This window comes from Phyllobates terribilis, unplaced genomic scaffold (assembly GCF_046119375.1).
Source record: "Phyllobates terribilis strain yellow unplaced genomic scaffold, ASM4611937v1 Scaffold_11__3_contigs__length_659146591, whole genome shotgun sequence".
Lineage (NCBI taxonomy): Eukaryota > Metazoa > Chordata > Amphibia > Anura > Dendrobatidae > Phyllobates > Phyllobates terribilis.
In genome coordinates, this window is record NW_027362771.1 from 171,515,830 (window position 1) to 171,536,910 (window position 21,081).

The 21,081-nt window shown below is 45.0% G+C and overlaps 1 protein-coding gene across 1 annotated transcript in view; it reads left to right on the forward strand.

Annotated features, from left to right (window-relative positions):
• Nucleotides 1-21,081, forward strand: part of TRHDE (thyrotropin releasing hormone degrading enzyme) — a 1,416,750-nt gene that overhangs the window by 1,120,385 nt on the left and 275,284 nt on the right. The window contains exon 10 of the mRNA XM_073651798.1: nt 10,550-10,638. Coding sequence (XP_073507899.1) covers nt 10,550-10,638 — 89 coding nt within the window. The remainder of the gene's footprint in view (nt 1-10,549; nt 10,639-21,081) is intronic.

Below are 21,081 nucleotides of genomic sequence, written 5' to 3' on the forward strand. Positions count from 1 at the left end.
GAAACAAGCATCAGTGTTACGCAGCCTACAATACAGCCTGGCTTTGGACCTCCTGGAAGAGCCCGACATATGCAACATGATCCCCATATAGTTAGGATTCGAAATAATGCTGACTACTGGGCTGCCACTCTGTTAGATCCATGTTATAAGAGTCAATTTTGCCAGATGCTTCCTGCCCAGGAAAGGGACTCGCTTATGTTGGAGTATAGAAACAAGCTTTTAAGCAACCTTAATAGAGGTTTTCCCCAAGATAACAGTGAGGCACAGAGTGTTCATTGCAGCTGTAGTCTTTCAACCTTTGGCAGTTCATCAACGCCAAAACATTAGCAGCAGCAGAGTAAGTAGCAGAAGCAATTTCTGGGAGTCCTTTCACACATTTTTTACACCAGCTTGTGCACCAGCACAACAGAGTACAAGTCTGACACATGGTGAACGACTGGAGAGGATGGTGCTGAATTATCTAGAGTTCAATATCAATACCATCAGGGAGGGTTTGGACCCTTTTACATTTTGGTCTTCAAAAATAGTTAAATGGCCTGAGCCTCTCACACTTTGAAGGTTTTATCATGCCCGGCAGCCAGCATTTTCTCTGAACGTGTCTTCAGCTGGTAGTGTCTTGATGGATAAGCGTACCCGGCTGTGCCATGAAAGTGTAGACCGCCTAACTTTCATCAAGATGAACAAGTCATGGATCTCCAAGGACATTTGCACCCCAATTGCAGACTGTACAGAGTAGGCGATGTTGTCTTTTGGAGTGTGCTGCATTGACCTCTTGAAATTGCAGTCTGTGATATGGCTTCTGTGCCTGCTCTTGCTGCTGCTGCTACAGGTTTTACGCCCTAATTTTGGGAAATATGGAGAATTCTGATTGTGTCTCCATCCATTGGGTTGGCTTCAGTGGGACAGGTTTGGGTCTGCGTTAAACTACTTGTAGTCTGATGACATTAATGCCACTTCGGTGATGTTAGGCCCTCATTTAGGGCAATGTCAAGACTCCTAGTCAGGTCTCCATGACCTGGGTTGGCTGTGCTGAAAGAGGTGTGGGTCTTATTTACACTATTTGTACAGTAGTGAAATTGATGCCACTTTTGTAGCATCGGCGTCGCTGCCCCCTGCCAGGCAGAGACGCCGTCCCTCTCACCGCCGCGCTCCCCGCCCAGCGTCCTCCAGCGCTCCTCTTCCTGCAATTGCCGGCGTGAGCAGCTTCCCAGGCACTGTGCTTAGGGCACGTGCGCTCCCTCCCTCTTAAAGGGGCTGCACGCGACGCCATAAGGAATCCCCGGCCAATTGCCGGAGGGCCTCCCATATTTAAAGCTCCTCCTCCAATATGGAGGTGCCCGAGCAATAGTTGATGCACAGTTTACTTACCTCTGCTTCAGCCCTCAGGTCCCGCTGCTAGTTTGACCACTAGTCCTGCCAGCCAGCCTGACTATCAGTCCAGTCCGCCAGCCTGACTACTCTCCAGCCCAACAGTCTGCCTTCTGTTCAGTCCGCCAGTCTGTCTATGTGCTTTTCCTGCCTGCTTACGTGGAAGCACCTGCCTGTTACCTGTCAGCATACCTGGAGGCTCCCGCCTGTCTCTTGCCATGACCACCTGCCTACCTGGAGGCTCCTGCCCATCACTTGCCGTGACCACCTGTCTGCCTACCTGGAGGCTCCTGCCCGTCACTTGCCGTGACCACCTGACAGCCTACCTAAAGGCTTCTGCCGGTCACTTGCTGTGACCGCCTGACAGCCTACCTAGAGGCTCCAGCTTGTCACCTGCTGTCTCTGCCAGTTCATCTACCCAGATCTCTCGTCAGCCTGCCTGCTGTGCCCATCGGCAGTATCGGTCAGTCAAAGCCATCTGACCCATGGGAGTCACCTGCTCTCTTACAAGGTCAACCCCAGAGTAGCACCTGGTCCCTCTGCTCGGTACCTCCCTGGTCACGGAGTGAATAGCCGCCGTACGACCTTGGTCGGTCCGAGTTGATACTTAGTTACGCCCCTCTGCGTCCCTCCTTGCACCGAAGCACAGAGGTTCCACCACTCGGATCCATAACAACTTTGCTGGCGTCTACCACTAATTTTTTTAAATGTGGGGAATCATGATTGGGTCTCCATCTTTTGGGTTGGATGTAGTGGAACTGGTTTAGGCCTCCTTTGCAATACTTATACTCTAAACATACCTATAAATGTGACACCCAGTCAGATATGATAAAATATTGTACATTTTATTAGAGAAGTTAAAAATACCAAAACAATAATAAATAGAGGAAGAAAATACCCAGGTATTGTGGACGTCCGGGGTCAACAGGTGAAATGACAAAAAGACACTGATCTCAATAAATAAGGTACACCATTAAACTCACCAATCTAATATTGCTCAAATTCAATCTAAGAGTGCAGTAAAGTGCATAGTGCTATGGATATTTAACCCACATGGGTTTAAGGGCACTCACAAGTAACAATTATAGTAGTACATTGTATATGTACACATAGTAAGGCACATAGTAGGTGTATATATCGAGCCCCGTGGTTAGAAAGAGATTATAATAGTACGTATGAGTCTACACATGTGGCTCAAAATGTCGTATGGATCTAAGTGTCATAGAGGATAGTGTAATACCTGTCAATCCCACAGGGTCCGCAAAAATCCGACGCGCATTTTGCCGATGGCTTTAACGAGGATGTGATGTCAGATGTATGGGGAGGGTATATAAAGAGGGACAAGCCAATAGGAGGCCTATGATCATAATTAATTAGTAGGACACACCTGTATATGCATGGCGCCATGCTTGAAATAGATCCACTGTGGTCACAACAGAAGGGGCGCGTCTCCAGAGAGCGCAGTACAACCAGAAGTGACGGCGCTGGCATGCGTGTCATGCTGGAACGCAAACCACGGAAGTGACGTGTGTAATATGTCCGATGTCAAATTAAACCGTAAAAACGGAAGTGACGTGACAAATACTACATGTGAAGCAGTGCCAAATGTGAGACGCAAGTATATTGGACATAGAAAAGTGAAGATAAAAAATAATAAATGCCATATATAACATACAGTACAGACCAAAAGTTTGGAGATACCATCTCATTTAAAGATTTTTCTGTATTTTCTTGACTATTAAAATTGTACATTCACACTGAAGGCATCAAAACTATGAATTAACACATGTGGAATTATATATAAACAAAAAAAAGTGTGAAACAACTGTAAATATGTCTTATATTCTAGGTTCTTCAAAGCAGCCACCTTTTGCTTTGATGACTGCTTTGCACACTCTTGGCATTCTCTTGATGAGCTTCAAGAGGTAGTCACCGGAAATGGTTTCCACTTCACAGGTGTGCCCTGTCAGGTTTAATAAGTGGAATTTCTTGCCTTATAAATGGGGTTGGGACCATCAGTTGTGTTGTGCAGAAGTCTGGTGGATACACAGCTGATAGTCCTACTGAATAGACTGTTAGAATTTGTATTATGGCAAGAAAAAGGCAGCTAAGTAAAGAAAAACGAGAGGCCATCATTACTTTAAGAAATGAAGGTCAGTCAGTCCGAAAAATTGGGAAAACTTTGAAAGTGTTCCCAAGTGCAGTTGCAAAAACCATCAAGCGCTACAAAAAAACTGTCTCACATGAGGACCGCTCCAGGAAAGGAAGACCAAGAGTCACCTCTGCTTCTGAGGATAAGTTTATCCGAGTCACCAGCCTCAGAAATCGCAGGTTAACAGTAGCTCAGATTAGAGACCAGGTCAATGCCACACAGAGTTCTAGCAGCAGACACATCTCTTCAACAACTGTTAAGAGGAGACTTTGTGCAGCAGGCCTTCATGGTAAAATAGCTGCAAAGAAACCACTGCTAAGGACAGACAGCAAGCAGAAGAGACTTGTTTGGGCTAAAGAACACATGGAATGGACATTAGACCAGTGGAAATCTGTGCTTTGGTCTGATGAGTCCAAATTTGAGATCTTTGGTTCCAACCACCGTGTCTTTGTGCGACACAGAAAGGGTGAACGGATGGACACTACTTGCCTGGTTCCCATCGTGAAGCATGGAGGAGGAGGTGTGATGGTGTGGGGGTGCTTTGCTGGTGACACTGTTGGGGATTTATTCAAAATTGAAGGCATACTGAACCAGCATGGCTACCACAGCATCTTGCAGTGGCATGCTATTCCATCCAGTTTGCTTTTAGTTGGACCATCATTTATTTTTCAACAGGACAATGACCCCAAACACACCTCCAGGCTGTGTAAGGGCTATTTGACCAAGAAGGAGAGTGATGGGGTGCTACGCCAGATGACCTGGCCTCCACAGTCACCAGACCTGAACCCAATCGAGATGGTTTGGGGTGAGCTGGACAGCAGAGTGAAGGCAAAAGGGCGAACAAGTGCTAAGCATCTCTGGGAACTCCTTCAAGATTGTTGGAAGACCATTTCCGGTGAGTACCTCTTGAAGCTCATCAAGAGAATGCCAAGAGTGTGCAAAGCAGTCATCAAAGCAAAAGGTGGCTGCTTTGAAGAACCTAGAATATAAGACATATTTTCAGTTGTTTCACACTTTTTTGTTAAGCATATAATTCCACATGTGTTAATTCATAGTTTTGATGCCTTCAGTGTGAATGTACAATTTTCAAAGTTAACAAAATGCAGAAAAAAATTTAAATAAGAAGGTGTGTCCAAACTTTTGGTCTGTACTGTATATGACAATATGATTATAAATGTGACATGTGCAAAATCTGTACCAAGCATAATAGAGTATATATAAGTAAATAAATAACTAAATTAGTGTTACATGTAGTATATATTAAAGTGTACAGTGCAAGATAAAAGATGAATCCTATCAATATATATACCCCATGATTCATATAAAAAGTGAAAAAATACAAAAATTTGTTAGACATAATATGACATCAAATAAACACAATTTACAAGTGGCTCAACATAACAGATCTAATGTGTAGATTCGCTACATCCACCTAAAGCAAAACCAGATACACCATACAGGGGCAGTAAGTTCTAAAGGTAGCACATAGCAATGTAATACATTGTGAAGACACATGATAAAAAATAAATAAGAAATACATAATAAATAAAATAGCAGGCACAGACGCATATCCCATATATAAACTGGCGCTGATGGCAAAGTCTGGACAGTTGGCTCAAAGAGCTATACAGCCACAATCAAGATGAAAAACTCCAACGGTCCCACGTATAAGTCCCATATAGAAACAGTCGAAAGAACTATAGAAAAAAGAAGAAAGAAATACAATAAATACAACAACTAACATTTTTTTTATATATATGAAAGAGGGAAGACATTAAAAAATCATATTAAATAGACCAGTAAAATCAATGAATAAACCTGTGTCTAACACAAAATTACGGGTTATAGGAATGGAGCAAAGCTATATGACTCATTGAGTCCATATGGTACTATCGTATTAAGAATTGTGATCCATTTAACTTCCTTCTGAGCCAATGCCTTTCTCCAATTCCCACCCCATATCCCTGTATAAACCCGATCTATCCCTCTAACCTTTAAGAGGGAAGCATCACATCCATGGAACTTCTTAAAATTGCGGGGCAATGTTTTCAATTCTTCCACATCATTGCTGTTAATTGCTGCTTTTATATCCAGGACATGTTCTCTCGCCTTGTGGCTCGTGTGTTGCATGCCCAAACATAACCTCCACTAGAGAATTTACAAATATAGATCAAACTAAAAATTACAAGATAACCCATACCATCTCCTGCAATACGATAGGTGTTATCTATAGTGCAAGATGCTCCTGTGGTAAAATATATATTGGCATGACAACTAGGGAACTCCGCAGACGAACGAGAGAACATGCCTGGATATAAAAGCAGCAATGGACAGCAATGATGTGGAAGTATTGAAAACATTGCCCTGCAATTTTAAGAAGTTCCATGGATGTGATGCTTCCCTCTTAAAGGTTAGTGGGATAGATCGGGTTTATATAGGGATACGGGGTGGGAATTGGAGAAAGGCATTGGCTCAGAAGGAAGTTAAATGGATCACAATTCTTAATACGATAGTCCCATATGGACTCAATGAGTCAAATAGCTTTGCTCCATTCCTATAACCCGTAATTTTGTGTTAGACACAGATTTATTCATTGATTTTACTGGTCTATTTAATATGATTTTTTAATGTCTTCCCTCTTTTATATATATAAAAAATTTTTAGTTGTTGTATTTATTGTATTTCTTTCTTCCTTTTTCTATAGTTCTTTCGCCTGTTTCTATATGGGACTTATATGTGGGACCGTTGGAGTTTTTCATCTTGATTGTGGCTGTATAGATCTTTGAGCCAACTGTCCAGACTTTGCCATCAGCGCCAGTTTATCTATGGGATATGCGTCTGTGCCTGCTATTTTATTTATTATGTATTTCTTATTTATTTTTTATCATGTGTCTTCACAATGTATTACTTTGCTATGTGCTACCTTTAGAACTTACTGCCCCTGTATGGTGTAAGGCTGAGTTCACACGATGCGTTTTTCATGCGTTTCCGCGGCGTTTTTGCAGTTGCGTAAACGCCGCGGAAACGCATGAAAAACGCATGGTAGAAGGGCAGCAATGTTCCCCAATTGAAATCCGCATGTGCTGTGCCCATGATGCGGATTTTTCTGCAGCATGTCAATTAATTTTGCGAAACGCTGCTCTTTTGCCGCCATTGACTTGCATTAGACCGCATGGAATCCGCATCACTGTATATGTTTATGCGCTTTTCATGCGGTCTAATGTGCGGATGGTACCCGGGTGTGGAGGAGAGGACTCTCATCCAGACCCAGGTACCATTAAAAAAAAAAAAGAATAAAATAAAAAATATACATATTCTCACCTTCTGACGGCCCGCGCTGCGTCCTGCTGGCTTCCCGGGCACTTCGCGGTTGAATGAAGGACCTTCGCTGACGTCAGAGTCATGTGACCGGGTCACGTGACGCTGACGTCGGAAGGTCCTAAAGTCTTCACTGCCGGCAGCCGGGACCGATGAAGCAGGACACCGGGGGCCATCAGAGGGTAAAGTATAGATTTATTTTTTATTTTTTGACATTCACACACTATATAAATCCATGCCGGTTGCATGGATTTATATAGTGTGAAGTTGACAAGCACTTTCCAAGTGATGCTAAAATCGCTTTGGAAGCGTTTGTCAACCCGCATGCGGAAATGAAAGTGAAGACCGCTTCATTTCCGCATGTCCCTGGCAGGAAACCGCATGTACAATCCGCATGTACAATCCGCATGCGTTTTTTCCTGCCAGAGAGATGCAGAAACGCTCAGGAAAAAATCCAGAGCATTTCTGCATCGTGTGCACATACCCTAACTGGTTTTACTTTAGGTGGATGTAGCGAATCTACACATTAGATCTGTTATGTTGAGCCACTTGTAAATTGTGTTTATTTGATGTCATGTTATGTCTAACAAATTTTTCTATTTTTTCACCGTTGATATGAATCATGAGGTATATGTAATGATAGGATTCATCTTTTATCTTGCACTGTACACTTTAATAAATACTACATGTAACATTTATTTATTTATTTATATATACTCTATTATGCTTGGTACAGATTTTACACATGTCACTTTTATAATCATATTGTCATATATGTTATATATGGCATTTATTATTTTTTATCTTCACTTTTCTGTGTCCAATATACTTGCGTCTCACATTTGGCACTGTTTCACTTGTAGTATTTGTCACATCACTTCCATTTTTACGGTTTAATTTGACATCGGACATATTACACATGTCACTTCCGCGGTTTGCGTGCAAGCATGACATGCACACCAGCGCCGTCACTTCCGGTTGTACTGCGCTCTCTGGAGACGAGCTCCTTCTGATGTGACCGCGGTGGATCTATTTCAAGCATGGTGCCATGCATATACAGGTGTGTCCTACTAATTAATTACGATCGTAGTCCTCCTATTGGCTGGTCCCTCTTTATATACCTTCCCCATACATCTGATATCACATCCTCGTTAAAGCCATCGGCGAAACGCGCGTCGGATTTTTGCGGACCATGTGGGATTGACAGGTATTACATTATCCACTATGACACTTAGATCCATACGACATTTTGAGCTATATGTGTAGACTCATAGGTACTATTATAATCTCTTTCTAACCACGGGGCTCGATATATACACCTACTATGTGCCTTACTATGTGTACATATACAGTGTACTACAATAGTTGTTACTTGTGAGTGCCCTTAAACCCATGTGGGTTAAATATCCATAGCACTATGCACTTTACTGCACTCTTAGATTGAATTTGAGCAATATTAGATTGGTGAGTTTAATGGTGTAACTTATTTATTGAGATCAGTTTCTTTTTGTCATTTCACCTGTTGACCCCAGACGTCCACAATACCTGGGTATTTTCTTCCTCTATTTATTATTGTTTTAGTATTTTTAACTTCTCTAATAAAATGTACAATATTTTATCATATCTGACTGGGTGTCACATTTATAGGTATGTTTAGTTTTGGCGGACACACAGTTATTCAATACTGTTAATTGCCGGATTGGAATACTTATACTCTAGTGAAATTGATGCCACTTCTGTAGTGTTAGGCCCTCATTTAGGGCAATGTGAACACTCCTGGTTAGGTCTCCATCTCCTGGGTTGGCTGTACTGGAAGAGGTGTGGGTCTTAGGCTGTGTGCCCATGATGTCCTTTTTAAGCATTTCCGCAGCAGCAAAAACGCTGCAGAAACGCTTAAAAAATGCATGGTAGAAGGCCTGCCATGTTCCCCAATTATAATCCGCATGTGCTGTGCACATGCTGCGGAAATTTACGCTGCGGGTTATCATTGCGGAAAAAAAAGCAGCACTACCAATTATTTTGCGGAAGCGTTGTGTTTTCGCTGCCATTGACTTGCATTGGAACGCATGTAATCCGCATCACTGGATCTGTACATGCTGAAAACATGTGTTTAAATGTGCGGATGGTACCCGGGACTGGAGGAGTGGAGACTCTCCTCAAGACCCAGGTACCATAGAAAAAAAGAATAAAATAAAAAATAAATATTATACTTACCTTCTGATGGCCCCCGGTGTGCTTGTCTTCGCTTGCCGGCAGATCGCCGTGGACTGAAGGACCTGCACTGACGTCATTTAGTCATGTGATGGCAGGTTCTTCAGTTTAGTGTACCGTGAGTTGCTGGCAAGCCAGGACGGAGTGAAGCAAGACTCCGGCGGCCATCAGAAGGTATGTATAGATTTTTTTTTTTTTGCCATTCTTTACGGTTACACTATATAAATCCATGCCATTTGCATGGATTTATATAGTGTGACCAAGTTGTCAAGCACTTTCCAAGTGATGCTAAAATCGCTTGTCAACCCGCATGCGGAAATGCATGTGAAGAACGCTTCACATCCGCCTGTCCCTAGCAGGAAAAATGCAAGTACAATCCGCATGTGTTTTTCCTGCCAGGGAGATGCAGAAATGCTCAGGAAAAAATCCGGAGCATTTCTGCATCGTGGGCACATAGCCTTATTTACACTATTTGCACAATAGTGAAATTGATGCCACTTTGCTGGTGTCTGCCACTATTTTTTTTAAATGAGGGGAATCCTGATTGGGTCTCCATCTATTGGGTTGGCTGTAGTGGAACCTTCCTGTTCTGCAGTCTAAGTTGTGTAAGGTTGCGTACCCGTCCTTGCTGCACTCCTGATACAGACTCTGCCTGCTTCACTCCTGATACAGACTCTGCCTGCTGCAGTCTGATACAGACTCTGCCTGCTGCACTCTGATACAGACTCTGCCTGCTGCACTCCTGATACAGACTCTGCCTGCTGCACTCCTGATACAGACTCTGCCTGCTGCACTCTGATACAGACTCTGCCTGCTGCACTCCTGATACAGACTCTGCCTGCAGGACTCCTGATACAGACTCTGCCTGCTGCAGTCTGATACAGACTCTGCCTGCTGCAGTCTGATACAGACTCTGCCTGCTGCACTCCTGATACAGACTCTGCCTGCTGTACTCTAATACAGACTCTGCCTGCTGCACTCCTCATACAGACTCTGCCTGCTGCACTTCTGATACAGACTCTGCCTGCTGTACTCCTGATACAGACTCTGCCTGCTGCACTCTGATACTATTCTAGACGTGGCCTCACCAGTGAATTATAAAGGGCTAACAGTACGTTGGGATTGCGGGATTTTATTTTATATAAGTCACATTAAGTGACACTGGTCAGAATTGTAAAATTTGGTCTGGTCATGATGGTGAAAACAGGCTTGAGGGTGAAGTGGTTAGCATTCTTGAGCAATTACCACATTAATTTTTCTTTGGCTCGAAAGAGTTAAGATTAACTGTATTGAGCCCAGGAAAAATGCAGAGAGCCCATGAGCCTCTTTTGCTCACTGGTAAGCAAAAATTATGTCTAACATAAAACAAATTCTGTAAATAGGGTTCAATCTGTTGAAAAAAACATGGTATTACCAATTACTAATATATATGCCCATTGCGTTTTATTTTTTATGCTACTTTCTAATACAACTAACTTATTGCTTAATTTTATTTTGTAGTTACATTTGGCAGATTCCATTGACTATTGCAGTAGGAAATAGCACCCACATTGCCCCACAGACAATTTTATGGGTCTCTAACAAATCAGGTAAGGACATATCTCACTGCCTGCAGATACAATAATATCACTATTAAAACTATACAGTTAAAATTATATAAATATTGTATTTTCAAATAGTGTCTGAATGAGTGTTGCATGTTTTCCACCTTCCATATATATTGTAAAATGAACTGTATCTTTTATTGGAATTAAAGTGGTTGTTTGGAACTCGAGAATTGATGACTAGTGTTGAGCGATACCTTCCGATATCAGGAAATATCGGATCGGATTGGATCGGGCCGATACTCAAAAAGTATCGGATATCGCCGATTCCGATACCGGAAACCAATGCAAGTCAATGGGACACAAATATCGGAATGAAAATAAACCCTTTCTTTCCTTGTAGGTTCATTCTACATGAAGGAAAACAACTAACAATAATGTAGAATGTATTGGGGGAGGTGGTTGCCCAAATCGATGGGAACAGTGCTCACAGTGAAACTTGAAAAGCCGGCAATTCAGCAGCGGCATACACCGGTACCCGACAATTTAGAACAGAAAGAATAAAGCTTCACACATAGATTAGATAGATAGAAACATGTCAGTCACATATATAAGAAGTACAATGACAGTGTTGGTTACTGTACTTGTCATTTAGTGTAAAGGATTTATTTAAAAAAAATATTAGTGTTTTCATGCACCGTCTCTTTAAAAAAGCCGGCCGGCAATTCAGCAGCGGTACCCGACAATTTAGAGCAGAAAGATAGAGCATCACACATAGATTAGATAGATAGAAACATGTCAGTCACAAATATAAGAAGTACAGTGATAGTGTTGATTACTGTACTTGTCATTTAGTGTTAAAATAAAGGATTTATTAAGAAAAAAATTGGCGTGGGGTTCCCCGTAATTTTAGTCTCTAGCGGAGGTTAAGCAGACGGCTGGGGCAGATGTTTGAAGCCTGGGAAGGGAGTAATACCCATGGAGCTTCGCAGGCTACTAATATCAGCCCCCAGCTGAATACCTAGCCTTTACTAGCTATTAAAATGGGATACCCACCAAAAAAATGATGTGGGGTCCCCCCTATTTTAATAGCTAGCAAAGGCTAGGCAGACAGCTGGGGGAAGATATTAATAGCCCAGGAAGGGTGCCATGAATATTGACCCCCTCCCAGGCTAGAAACACGAGCCGTCAGCCGTCCCAGAAATGGCGCATCCATGGGATGCGCCAATTCTGGCACTTAGCCTCGCTCTTCCCACTGCCCTGTAGCGGTGGCAGTGGGGTAATAGGGTTGGGGTTGATGTCAGCTTATAATGCCAGCCCCACGTATTTTTTTTTTAAATTATTTCATGAAATTCATGAAATAATTTAGAAAAAAAGGGCTTCCCTCCCTATATTGTTGTGTCCGGCCAGGTACAAATAGGCAGCTGGTGGTTGGGGGCAGCCCGTTCCTGCCTGCTGTACCTGGCTGGACACAAATATAGTGCGAAGCCAGACTTCAATTTTTTTTTAATTATTTCATGAAATAATAATAAAAAAAGGGCTTCCCTATATTGTTGCGTCCGGCCAGGTACAAATAGGCAGCTAGTGGTTGGGGGCAGCCCGTTCCAGCCTGCTGTACCTGGCTGGACACAATTATAGTGCAAAGCCCCACTTCAATTTTTTTTAAATTATTTCATGAAATAATAAATAGAGATGAGCGTTGTTCTACTCGAACTGTTCGCCAATCTCAAATTCGAGCTGTTTTGGGCGGTGTTCGAGCCGTTCGGCGAACACGAACAATTTGATAAAAATTCGGCTGTTCGAGGTTATGTTCGATAACTGTTCGTGCACCAAAATCATAACTGGATTTTTTCTCAGTAATGATGAAAATTAATGTTAATACGCAGTTTGAGTGTACAGCGGGGCGGGGGGAGGGGCAGGGGATGGATCTCTGCAGGAACAATGAAGATCTCCATTTTTTTTTCTCTTTCCCGCATTTGCAGTGGGGAGGTGCAATCTGTCAGCCTATCAGCAGCGCACACACGGAGCGAAGTGCTTTTTTTCACACAAGCAAGGGCATGTGTCATTGGCAGTGTATGTCACATGTCCTTGCCCTATAAGACCAAGCCATTTTCTCACTGGTGCAGCTGCGTGTTAGACGGCACCGCTGTTGCTGTGTGCGCTATACCTTGTTAATTTCAAGCCAATTTTCGCACAAATATACAGATAGCTTGGGAGTAGGGAATAGTTGTGATTGCAGTCCTTTTAAGGACTAGGTTACAGCATTTCCTACGACTTTTATCAGGGAGGTCTGTGCTCTTAAATAGATAGGTTGTGGGAGTAAAGACTTATTGTAATTGGAGTCCTTTTCAGGACTAGGTTACATCAGTTCCTATCAGTTTTTGCCAGGCAGGTCTGTGCCAGTGCTGTGCAAGTTTTTTTCACAGCATTTGGCTGAATCTAGCAAAGCTAATCCTTTTTGGCCTATTGCAGAGTGTGTTAGTCAGTGGAGTAGCCTATCTGTGCTGCAAGATATACCACCTGTGTATAGAATACCAATTTTTTTACTGCACCTAGTGAAGTAAAATCTTTTGGGCATAGCATCATTCTATTAGTCCATCTATACTGACCTCCATCAGGTTGCAAATTAAAACTAATTTTTATCTGCATCTACAGTACCTCTTCTAGCTGTGTGTGGGACTTGTTGCATTAGTCCATCTATACTGACCTCCATCAGGTTGCAAACTGAATATATTTTTTTCTGCATCTACCTCTGAAAAAATATTGGGCTTCTAGCTGTGTGTGGGACTTGTTGTATTAGTCCATCTATACTGACCTCCATCAGGTTGCAAACTGAATATATTTTTTTCTGCATCTACCTCTGAAAAAATATTGGGCTTCTAGCTGTGTGTGGGTCTTGTTCTATTAATCCATCTATACAGACCTCCATCAGGTTGCAAACTGAATATAATTTTTTTCTGCATCTACCTCTGAAAAAATATTTGGCCTTGTAGCAGTGTGTCGGACTTTCTCTATTAGTCCATCTATACTGACCTCCATCAGGTTGCAAACTGAATATATTTTTTTCTGCATCTAACCCAGCCAATAGTTTTGGCCTAATACCACAGTTTGGCCACTCAGTTCTGCTCGGTTACCATCCATTGTTTTTTTGTGCAAACAACTCCAGAGTTGTGAATTAGTTAACCACCAAAATGAGTGGAAAAAGGCCTGCTGCTGGTGGAAAGGGGAATAGGCGTGTTGGGAAGGGGAAAAAAGGTTGTGTCCGTGGGGTAGGTGTTAAAGCAACAGTAACATCTGCAGAAGAAAGACCATCTTCCAGCCAAACTAAAATGTCTACTTCTTTTAGCGGACAATGTGATAAGATCCCTTTCTTACGGCCACGCCAATCGCTACAAATTCCAGATGAGGCACAAAAACAGCAGGTGCTTCAGCGGATATCAAGTGCTCCTTTAAGTGGGCTCTCCTCCACATCAACTTCAACATCACAAATACTCCACTCCTCAAAGGTGTCACCCAAATCGCACTTGCTTCCTCACAGCTCCCAAATCTCCAGCTGCCCGTCTGAGTATGAGGTAGAACAGATGGTTGAGTCTGCAGAGCTGTTTACTCATACTATAGCATGGGAATCAGAGGTCGACTCCAGCGCTTCTGTGAATCCAGACCAGGAAATGATCTGCACTGATGCCCAGAATCTTTATGAGTCGGATCCAGGACCAGACGCAGAAGGTTCTGACCATAATGTAGACCCTCATTCCCAAACTGTAACTCCTGTTGGTGGAGACAATGAGGAAGACGATGATAAGACTCAAATACCTGATTGGAGCGACAACTTTAGTTTTTTGTCAGGGCAGGAATAGGTTGGCTCTGAGGACGACGGGTGTGATAACACACAGGGTGATGATGATCAGGTTGGAGATCCCACTTACTGTCAACCCACAGTCAGCCAAGAGATGAGGTCAGCAGAGGAGGTGGAGGAAGATGCTAGTGACGACGAGGTCAGGTTGCGCCTTCCTGGACAGAGACGTAGTACTGGAAGCACGTCAACAACTGCATCCTCAAACACAACTCTGCCTCTCACCACAAGTCGTGGTGGCTCTTCAGGTCGCATGGGTGCTAAGCCTTGCATAGCCTGGGCATTTTTTCAGATCGATAAAGATGACCCAACTCGTGTTATCTGTAACATTTGTCAGCAAAAGCTAAGTAGAGGCCAAAAAATACATAGTTTGAGTACTTCATGCATGAACCGGCACATGGACATGAAGCATAAGTTGCAGTGGGAAGCTCAGTGTGCTACAATGCGGCCTAGCCGGCCGGGCCAACCACCGTCTGCCATATCTTGTGCATCCGCGGCCTCTTCATCCTCTGTGACTGGGGGGACAGCAGTCACACCTGTTTTGGGGCGCAGACCTGCCACCTCTTTACCCGCAACAGCCAGCGTGATTGGCAGGTCATCATTTTCTTTGGAGGTGGTAACAGCAGCTGGTGTTGAGCGCTGTCCGACATCGATAGCACCACCTTTGGATCAAGGCAACCTAACATGTCCGCCTGCATCTTCCTCACAGACCGGCAGTTTGCCGGGGACACCCTTATCAACCCCGTCTAAGCACAATAGCCAGCCCTCGGTCCCTCAGATGTGGACAAGTAAAAGACCATTTCCTCCTAGCCATGAGAAAGCTAAGAGGTTGAATTTCACCATCTGCAAGCTCTTGGCTACAGAAATGCTGCCTTTCCGCCTGGTGGACACAGAGGATTTTCGAGACCTTATGTCCGTCGCAGTGCCCCAGTACCAGATGCCCAGTCGGCACTACTTCTCAAAGAAAGGTGTGCCTGCGCTCCACCAGCATGTCGCACACAACATCACCGCTTCTTTGAGAAACTCTGTGTGTGACAGGGTGCATTTCACCACAGACACTTGGACGAGTAGGCATGGACAGGGGCGTTACATGTCGCTGACTGGGCACTGGGTAACTATGGTGACAGCAGGACAAGGGGCTGCTGTCCAAGTCTTGCCGTCCTCACGAGTTGTGCGTCAATCCTCTTTATGTCAAAGTTCCTCCACTGCTTCTGCCTCCTCAACCTCCTCTCGGTCTTCCACCTGCACCCAAAGCCTGTCTGGTCATGCCACAAGCTTTCTAACTGCGCAGAAGGGATCCTGCACACCTCCTTACTATGCTGGCAGTAGGGCTCAACGTAATCAGGCGGTTTTTACATTGAAATGTCTGGGAAATGTGAGTCACACAGCTGAGGAGTTGTGGTCAGCTCTGGAGAACCAATTTCATGAATGGTTGTCTCCACTGGACCTGAAACCAGGGAAGGCCGTGTGCGACAATTCTGCAAACCTGGGTGCGGCCCTTCGCCGGGGCAATGTCACACACGTGCCTTGTATGGCTCACGTGTTGAACCTGGTTGTCCAGCAATTTTTAGCCCACTATCCCAGACTAGATGGCCTTCTGCAGAGGGCACGGTCGCTGTGTGCTCACTTCCGCCGTTCGCATCCCGCAGCTCAGCGACTTACATCTCTACAGAAGTCGTTGGGCCTGCCACTTCACCGGCTAAAATGCGATGTGCCTACCCGGTGGAATTCAACTCTGCACATGTTGCAGCGACTGTGGCAGCACCGACAAGCCCTGGTGCAATACGTTCTGACGTATAGCCTGGGCCAACGAGATTCAGAGGTGGGGCAAATCACGCTGGAGGAGTGGTCTCAGATCAGGGACCTATGCACCCTTCTGCACAGTTTTGAAATGGCGACGAAGATGTTTAGTGCTGACGATGCCATTATCAGCATGACTATTCCGGTGATTTACATGCTGGAGCACATGTTAAACAGAATTCGGAGTCAGGTGGTGGCACAAGAGGAGGTGGAGGAAGTAGAGGAGGAGGAGTTGTATGCGGAAGGGCTAACATCTACAAGGTCCAGACGGTCGGCAGCACCAAGGCGGCAGGCATGTGAGGGTGGGGGAGATGGTTTTACCAGGGCGCATGGTAGCAGCCAAACTAGTGAGGAAGGTGCAGGAGCCCAGGAAGAAGTGGAGGACGAACTGATGGAAGACTCATCAGATGAGGGAGAGCTTGATCACATTTCTGTTGTGCGAGGTTGGGTGGAGAGGACAGAGGAAGGAAGCATGATTGTTACCTCGCCACCAACACAACAGGGACTTGGTGCTCCTGGATGCGCAACACACATGAGTGCCTTCTTGCTGCACTACCTGCAACATGACCCTCGAATTGTGAGAATTAGAAATAATCCTGACTACTGGGTTGCCACACTGTTAGATCCCCGGTACAAAAGTAAATTTGCAGAAATTATTCCTGCCATAGAAAGGGATGCACGCATGCAGGAGTATCAGCAGAGACTGTTGCAGAATCTTACATGTGCTTTTCCACAAAATACCAGTGGTGCACGTAGTGAATCTCACAGTTCCAACTTGCCAACCGTGGGACCGTCAAGTGTTCAGCACTCAAACCGTAACAGAACCACAGTATCTGCTGGTAACATCAATTTTGCGGAATCATTTCACCACTTTTTTAGCCCATCCTTTGCAAGGCCACAGGAGACAAGAAGTCTGACACATAGTCAACGCCTAGAGACAATGGTACAGGAGTATCTCCAAGTAAACATTGAAGCCACGACTGTGTCACTGGACCCTTGCTCTTTTTGGGCTTCCAATCTGGATAAATGGCCGGAGCTAGCCACTTACGCCTTGGAGATCTTGTCATGCCCCGCAGCCAGCGTTCTGTCTGAACGTGTGTTCAGCGCTGCTGGTGGTGTGCTGACAGATAAGCGCACGCGTCTCTCCACTGATAATGTAGACAGACTCACGTTCATAAAGATGAACAAATCATGGATCCGAAACGACTTTTCTACCCCTGTGTCATCCTGGGGAGAGTAAAAGCTTGATGAGTGTTTAAAATCACCCTACCAACCGTTTTAAGCTTTCAAATTACTAATCATGTTTATCTGTATCTTGACTGGAAAATAATTTGGGCTTTGTAGCAGTGTGCAGCACTGATCCTATTAGGCCATCTATAATAAGCTCCACCAGATTTAAAATTAAAAATAATTTTTAGCTGCATCTAGCCCGGAAAATAATTTTGGGGCTCCGAGATGCGCAAGACACATAAGTGCCTTCTTGCTGCACTACCTGCAGCATGACCCTCATATTGTCAGAATTCGAAGTAATCATGACTACTGGGTTGCCACACTCTTAGATCCCCCAAACTTTTCGATCAACCTTTTCATTTTAATAAAGACCAAAAAAATGGTCATTTTTGAAATTATAAGCATTAGCAGGTTGTTAGAAACTGAAATCAAACAGTTTTCAACTCAAAACTTTATTCTAGGTGATGTTACATTTTCACATAGGACCCCTTGTTCGAAAGGAGCTTCTGAACTCTCTCGTCCATTGAATTTGTCAGGTTTTGGATGGTTTCTGCTTCAATTGTTTTGCATGAGGACAGAATACCCTCCCAGAGCTGTTGCTTAGATGTGAACTGCCTCCCGCCATCATAGACACTCCTTTTAATGATGCTCCAAAGGTTCTGAATGGGGTAGAGGTCAGGGGAGCATGGGGGTCACACCATAAGTTTGTCCCCTTTTATGCCCATATCAGCCAGAGATGCAGATGTTTTATGTGCAGCATGAGATGGTGCATTATCATGCAGAAAAATGATCTTGCTGTGAAATACACTGTTCTTCTTCTTGAACCATGGCAGGAAGTGCTGTTTGAGAAAATCCACATACATTATGGAGTTCATCTTTAGCGCCTTCAGGGATCCTAAAGGGGCCGACAATCTCTCTCCCCATGATTCCAGCCCAAAACATTACTCCACCTCCTCCTTGTTGGCGCTGTAGCCGTGTTTGCGTGGGGTGTCCATCAACCAGCCATCCTCCACTCCATCCATCTGGACCATCGAGCGCTGCACGGCACTCATCCGTGAACAAAACAGTTTTGAAATCAGTCTTCATGTAATGTTTGGCCCACTGGAGCCGTTTCTGCTTGTGTGAAGTGGATAGAGGAGGTCGACAGGATGGCGTATGCACAGCTGCAAACCTCTGAAGGACCCTACATCTTGTTGTTCGGGGGACGTTGGAGGCACAAGCAGCTTCAAAAACTTGTCTGCTGCTATGACAAGGCTTTTTTGCCGCTGCTCTTTCAACCTGACGTAATTGCCTGTAGGAAAGAGTCCTCAATTTGCCCTTATCAGCACGCACACGTGTGTACTGTGAATCAGCTACATACTTCTTGATTGCCAAGACACTTCATCCTGATCATCGCACAATGTTGATTGTAGTCATGCCTTGACCTAAACACTCCACAATTTGTTGCTTCTCAGCAGCCGACACATCCTTTTTCTTTCCCATTTTGGCAGAAAATGTAGGCTGCTGAATAATGTGAGAGAGCCTTCTTAAGTAGTCTTGCCTTTCATTGGACACACCTGCCAAACTAATTAGCACTGGTGTCTGCAATTGCTTACAGTGATATAAAAAGCCCTGACACACATCACCATCAATGAGTTTAACTGACAAACAAACAAATTCTTCCCTTATCACTCCTAAACACTTTTTGCATAATAATTTGGAACACAGTGTACATGTGCTTTTCCACAAAACACCAGTGGTTCATGTAGTGAATCTTACAGTTCTAACTTGCCAACCGTGGTCTGTATGGAGTTGTTCAATAAAGGGCCCAAAATTAAGATAACATAGATGGGAGAGGTCTCTATGAATAGGAATTCCTAAGTATTTGATACCCTGTGAGGGCCAGGCAAAGGGAAAGTTGGACTGGATGGAATCCTATATGGATTTGGGGAGGGAGACATCGAGGGCCTCAGACTTCGCTGCATTGATTTTAAAATTTGACCATGTAACAAAGTGATCTATTTCAGCCATAACAGCATGGATGGATATATGTGATTGAGTGATATATACTAGGACATCATCAGCAAATAGAGAGCACTTGTACTCGGTGCCTCCCACCTCAATCCACCTAATATTGGGGTTATGGCGAATTGATGAGAGCAGGTGCTCCGTCACTAGGATGTATAAGAGAGGGGACAGAGAACATCCCTGCCTTGTCCCATTGGTGATTGTGAAAGGTGATGAAAATGTTCTGACGCGCCCCCTGGGCCTTGGGACACCCGGAGCCGGACCCTTTTTGGTGGATGCTGGTGGTTGTAGTCTCCGTGGCGGCAACCCGGTTCCGTGGCTCAGGGCGGTCAAACCAGTGGCGGAACTATTTATGTGGTTTTGATGTTTAAATGTCCGACTACGCCACCCGTGGATTGCGGTCAGAGTGAACCGCCGCTCCAGGGCAGACCGCTGAGGCTGGTGTTGTGGGTGCAGCAGAGCGTAGCATAACTCCTCACGGGAGGAGTATAGCCTCAGGGCAGTGTATGCGGAGGATGGGGGTGATGGTGCAGGGCAGCAGCAGTAATGACACGGAGTCAGTGATGCAGTCCAGGGCCTTTACTCACAGTTCTTATTATCCAGAACACGTCTGCAGGTAACGGCTGCCCACGTCGTACTGTGCTCACCAGGTGAGGGGCTCAGACAACTCCCAGATAACTTTGGAGCGCTTCACAGGACCCCCTTTGTGTGTCCTTTGTCTGGCCTTTCTTACCAACCCTTCTGTCCGGCTGCCTCGGGCCTCCTCTTGGTTAACTTGGCACCAGTTTCCCTGACCCTATGTGGTGCCTTCCTAGCGGGTGTAGCGAGGGGCTGCGCCACATAAAATGTCACAGCCTCCTGTTTCTAGCTGAGGGTCGTTTCCTGCCTCCACTAGTTTCGGGGACCGGTCTCCCCCTTTGGCCTGACCCCTCCACGCAGGTGGATTCTGGCGTGCGGTGGCGACTCGCCCGTCCGCACCCGTGAGATCCCTTCGTTCCTCGTTCCTGGAGCCTTCTCCGCTCCTCTTCCTTCCTTCTCCCTCTTCCAGGCCTGGGCCTCTGTTACTAGGCCCGCCTCCGGAGCAGAGCTCATGCAGAGCCCCTGCTCCCTGCCACTTCTGCTCAGACTTCTCTGCACTGAACTAAGATGGTGCCCACCTTTTATACTCCCTTCTCAATGCATCCAGGAACTGCTTCCTCCCTGCTCCTGCACTACAGGGTTCCCCTTCCTCAGTGTTCCCTCCCCCCACTCCAGCCAGGGACAGGGACTGTCGTGCCCATCTCAGGGGCATATTGGTCGCCCTGCCCCACGGCAATGTGGTGTAATGCATGCAGGTGTCGGGTCCTGATCCACACTACATCCTTACCTGAGAGTGAGATATCACACCTCTGGGTGAGGTGCAATACCTCTGTAGCAACCGAGCCCTCAGGGTGCTACAGTTCCATTTATCTTCAGCCTAGGTGACGTATTGCGATACAGGGCCGTGATTTTGGCTATAAAAGGGTCCCCTAGACCCCTACCCCAAGCTTTTTAAGAGAATCATATATGGCGTGCCAGGAGACTCTATGGAATGCTTTCTCAGCATCCAACGAGAGTAT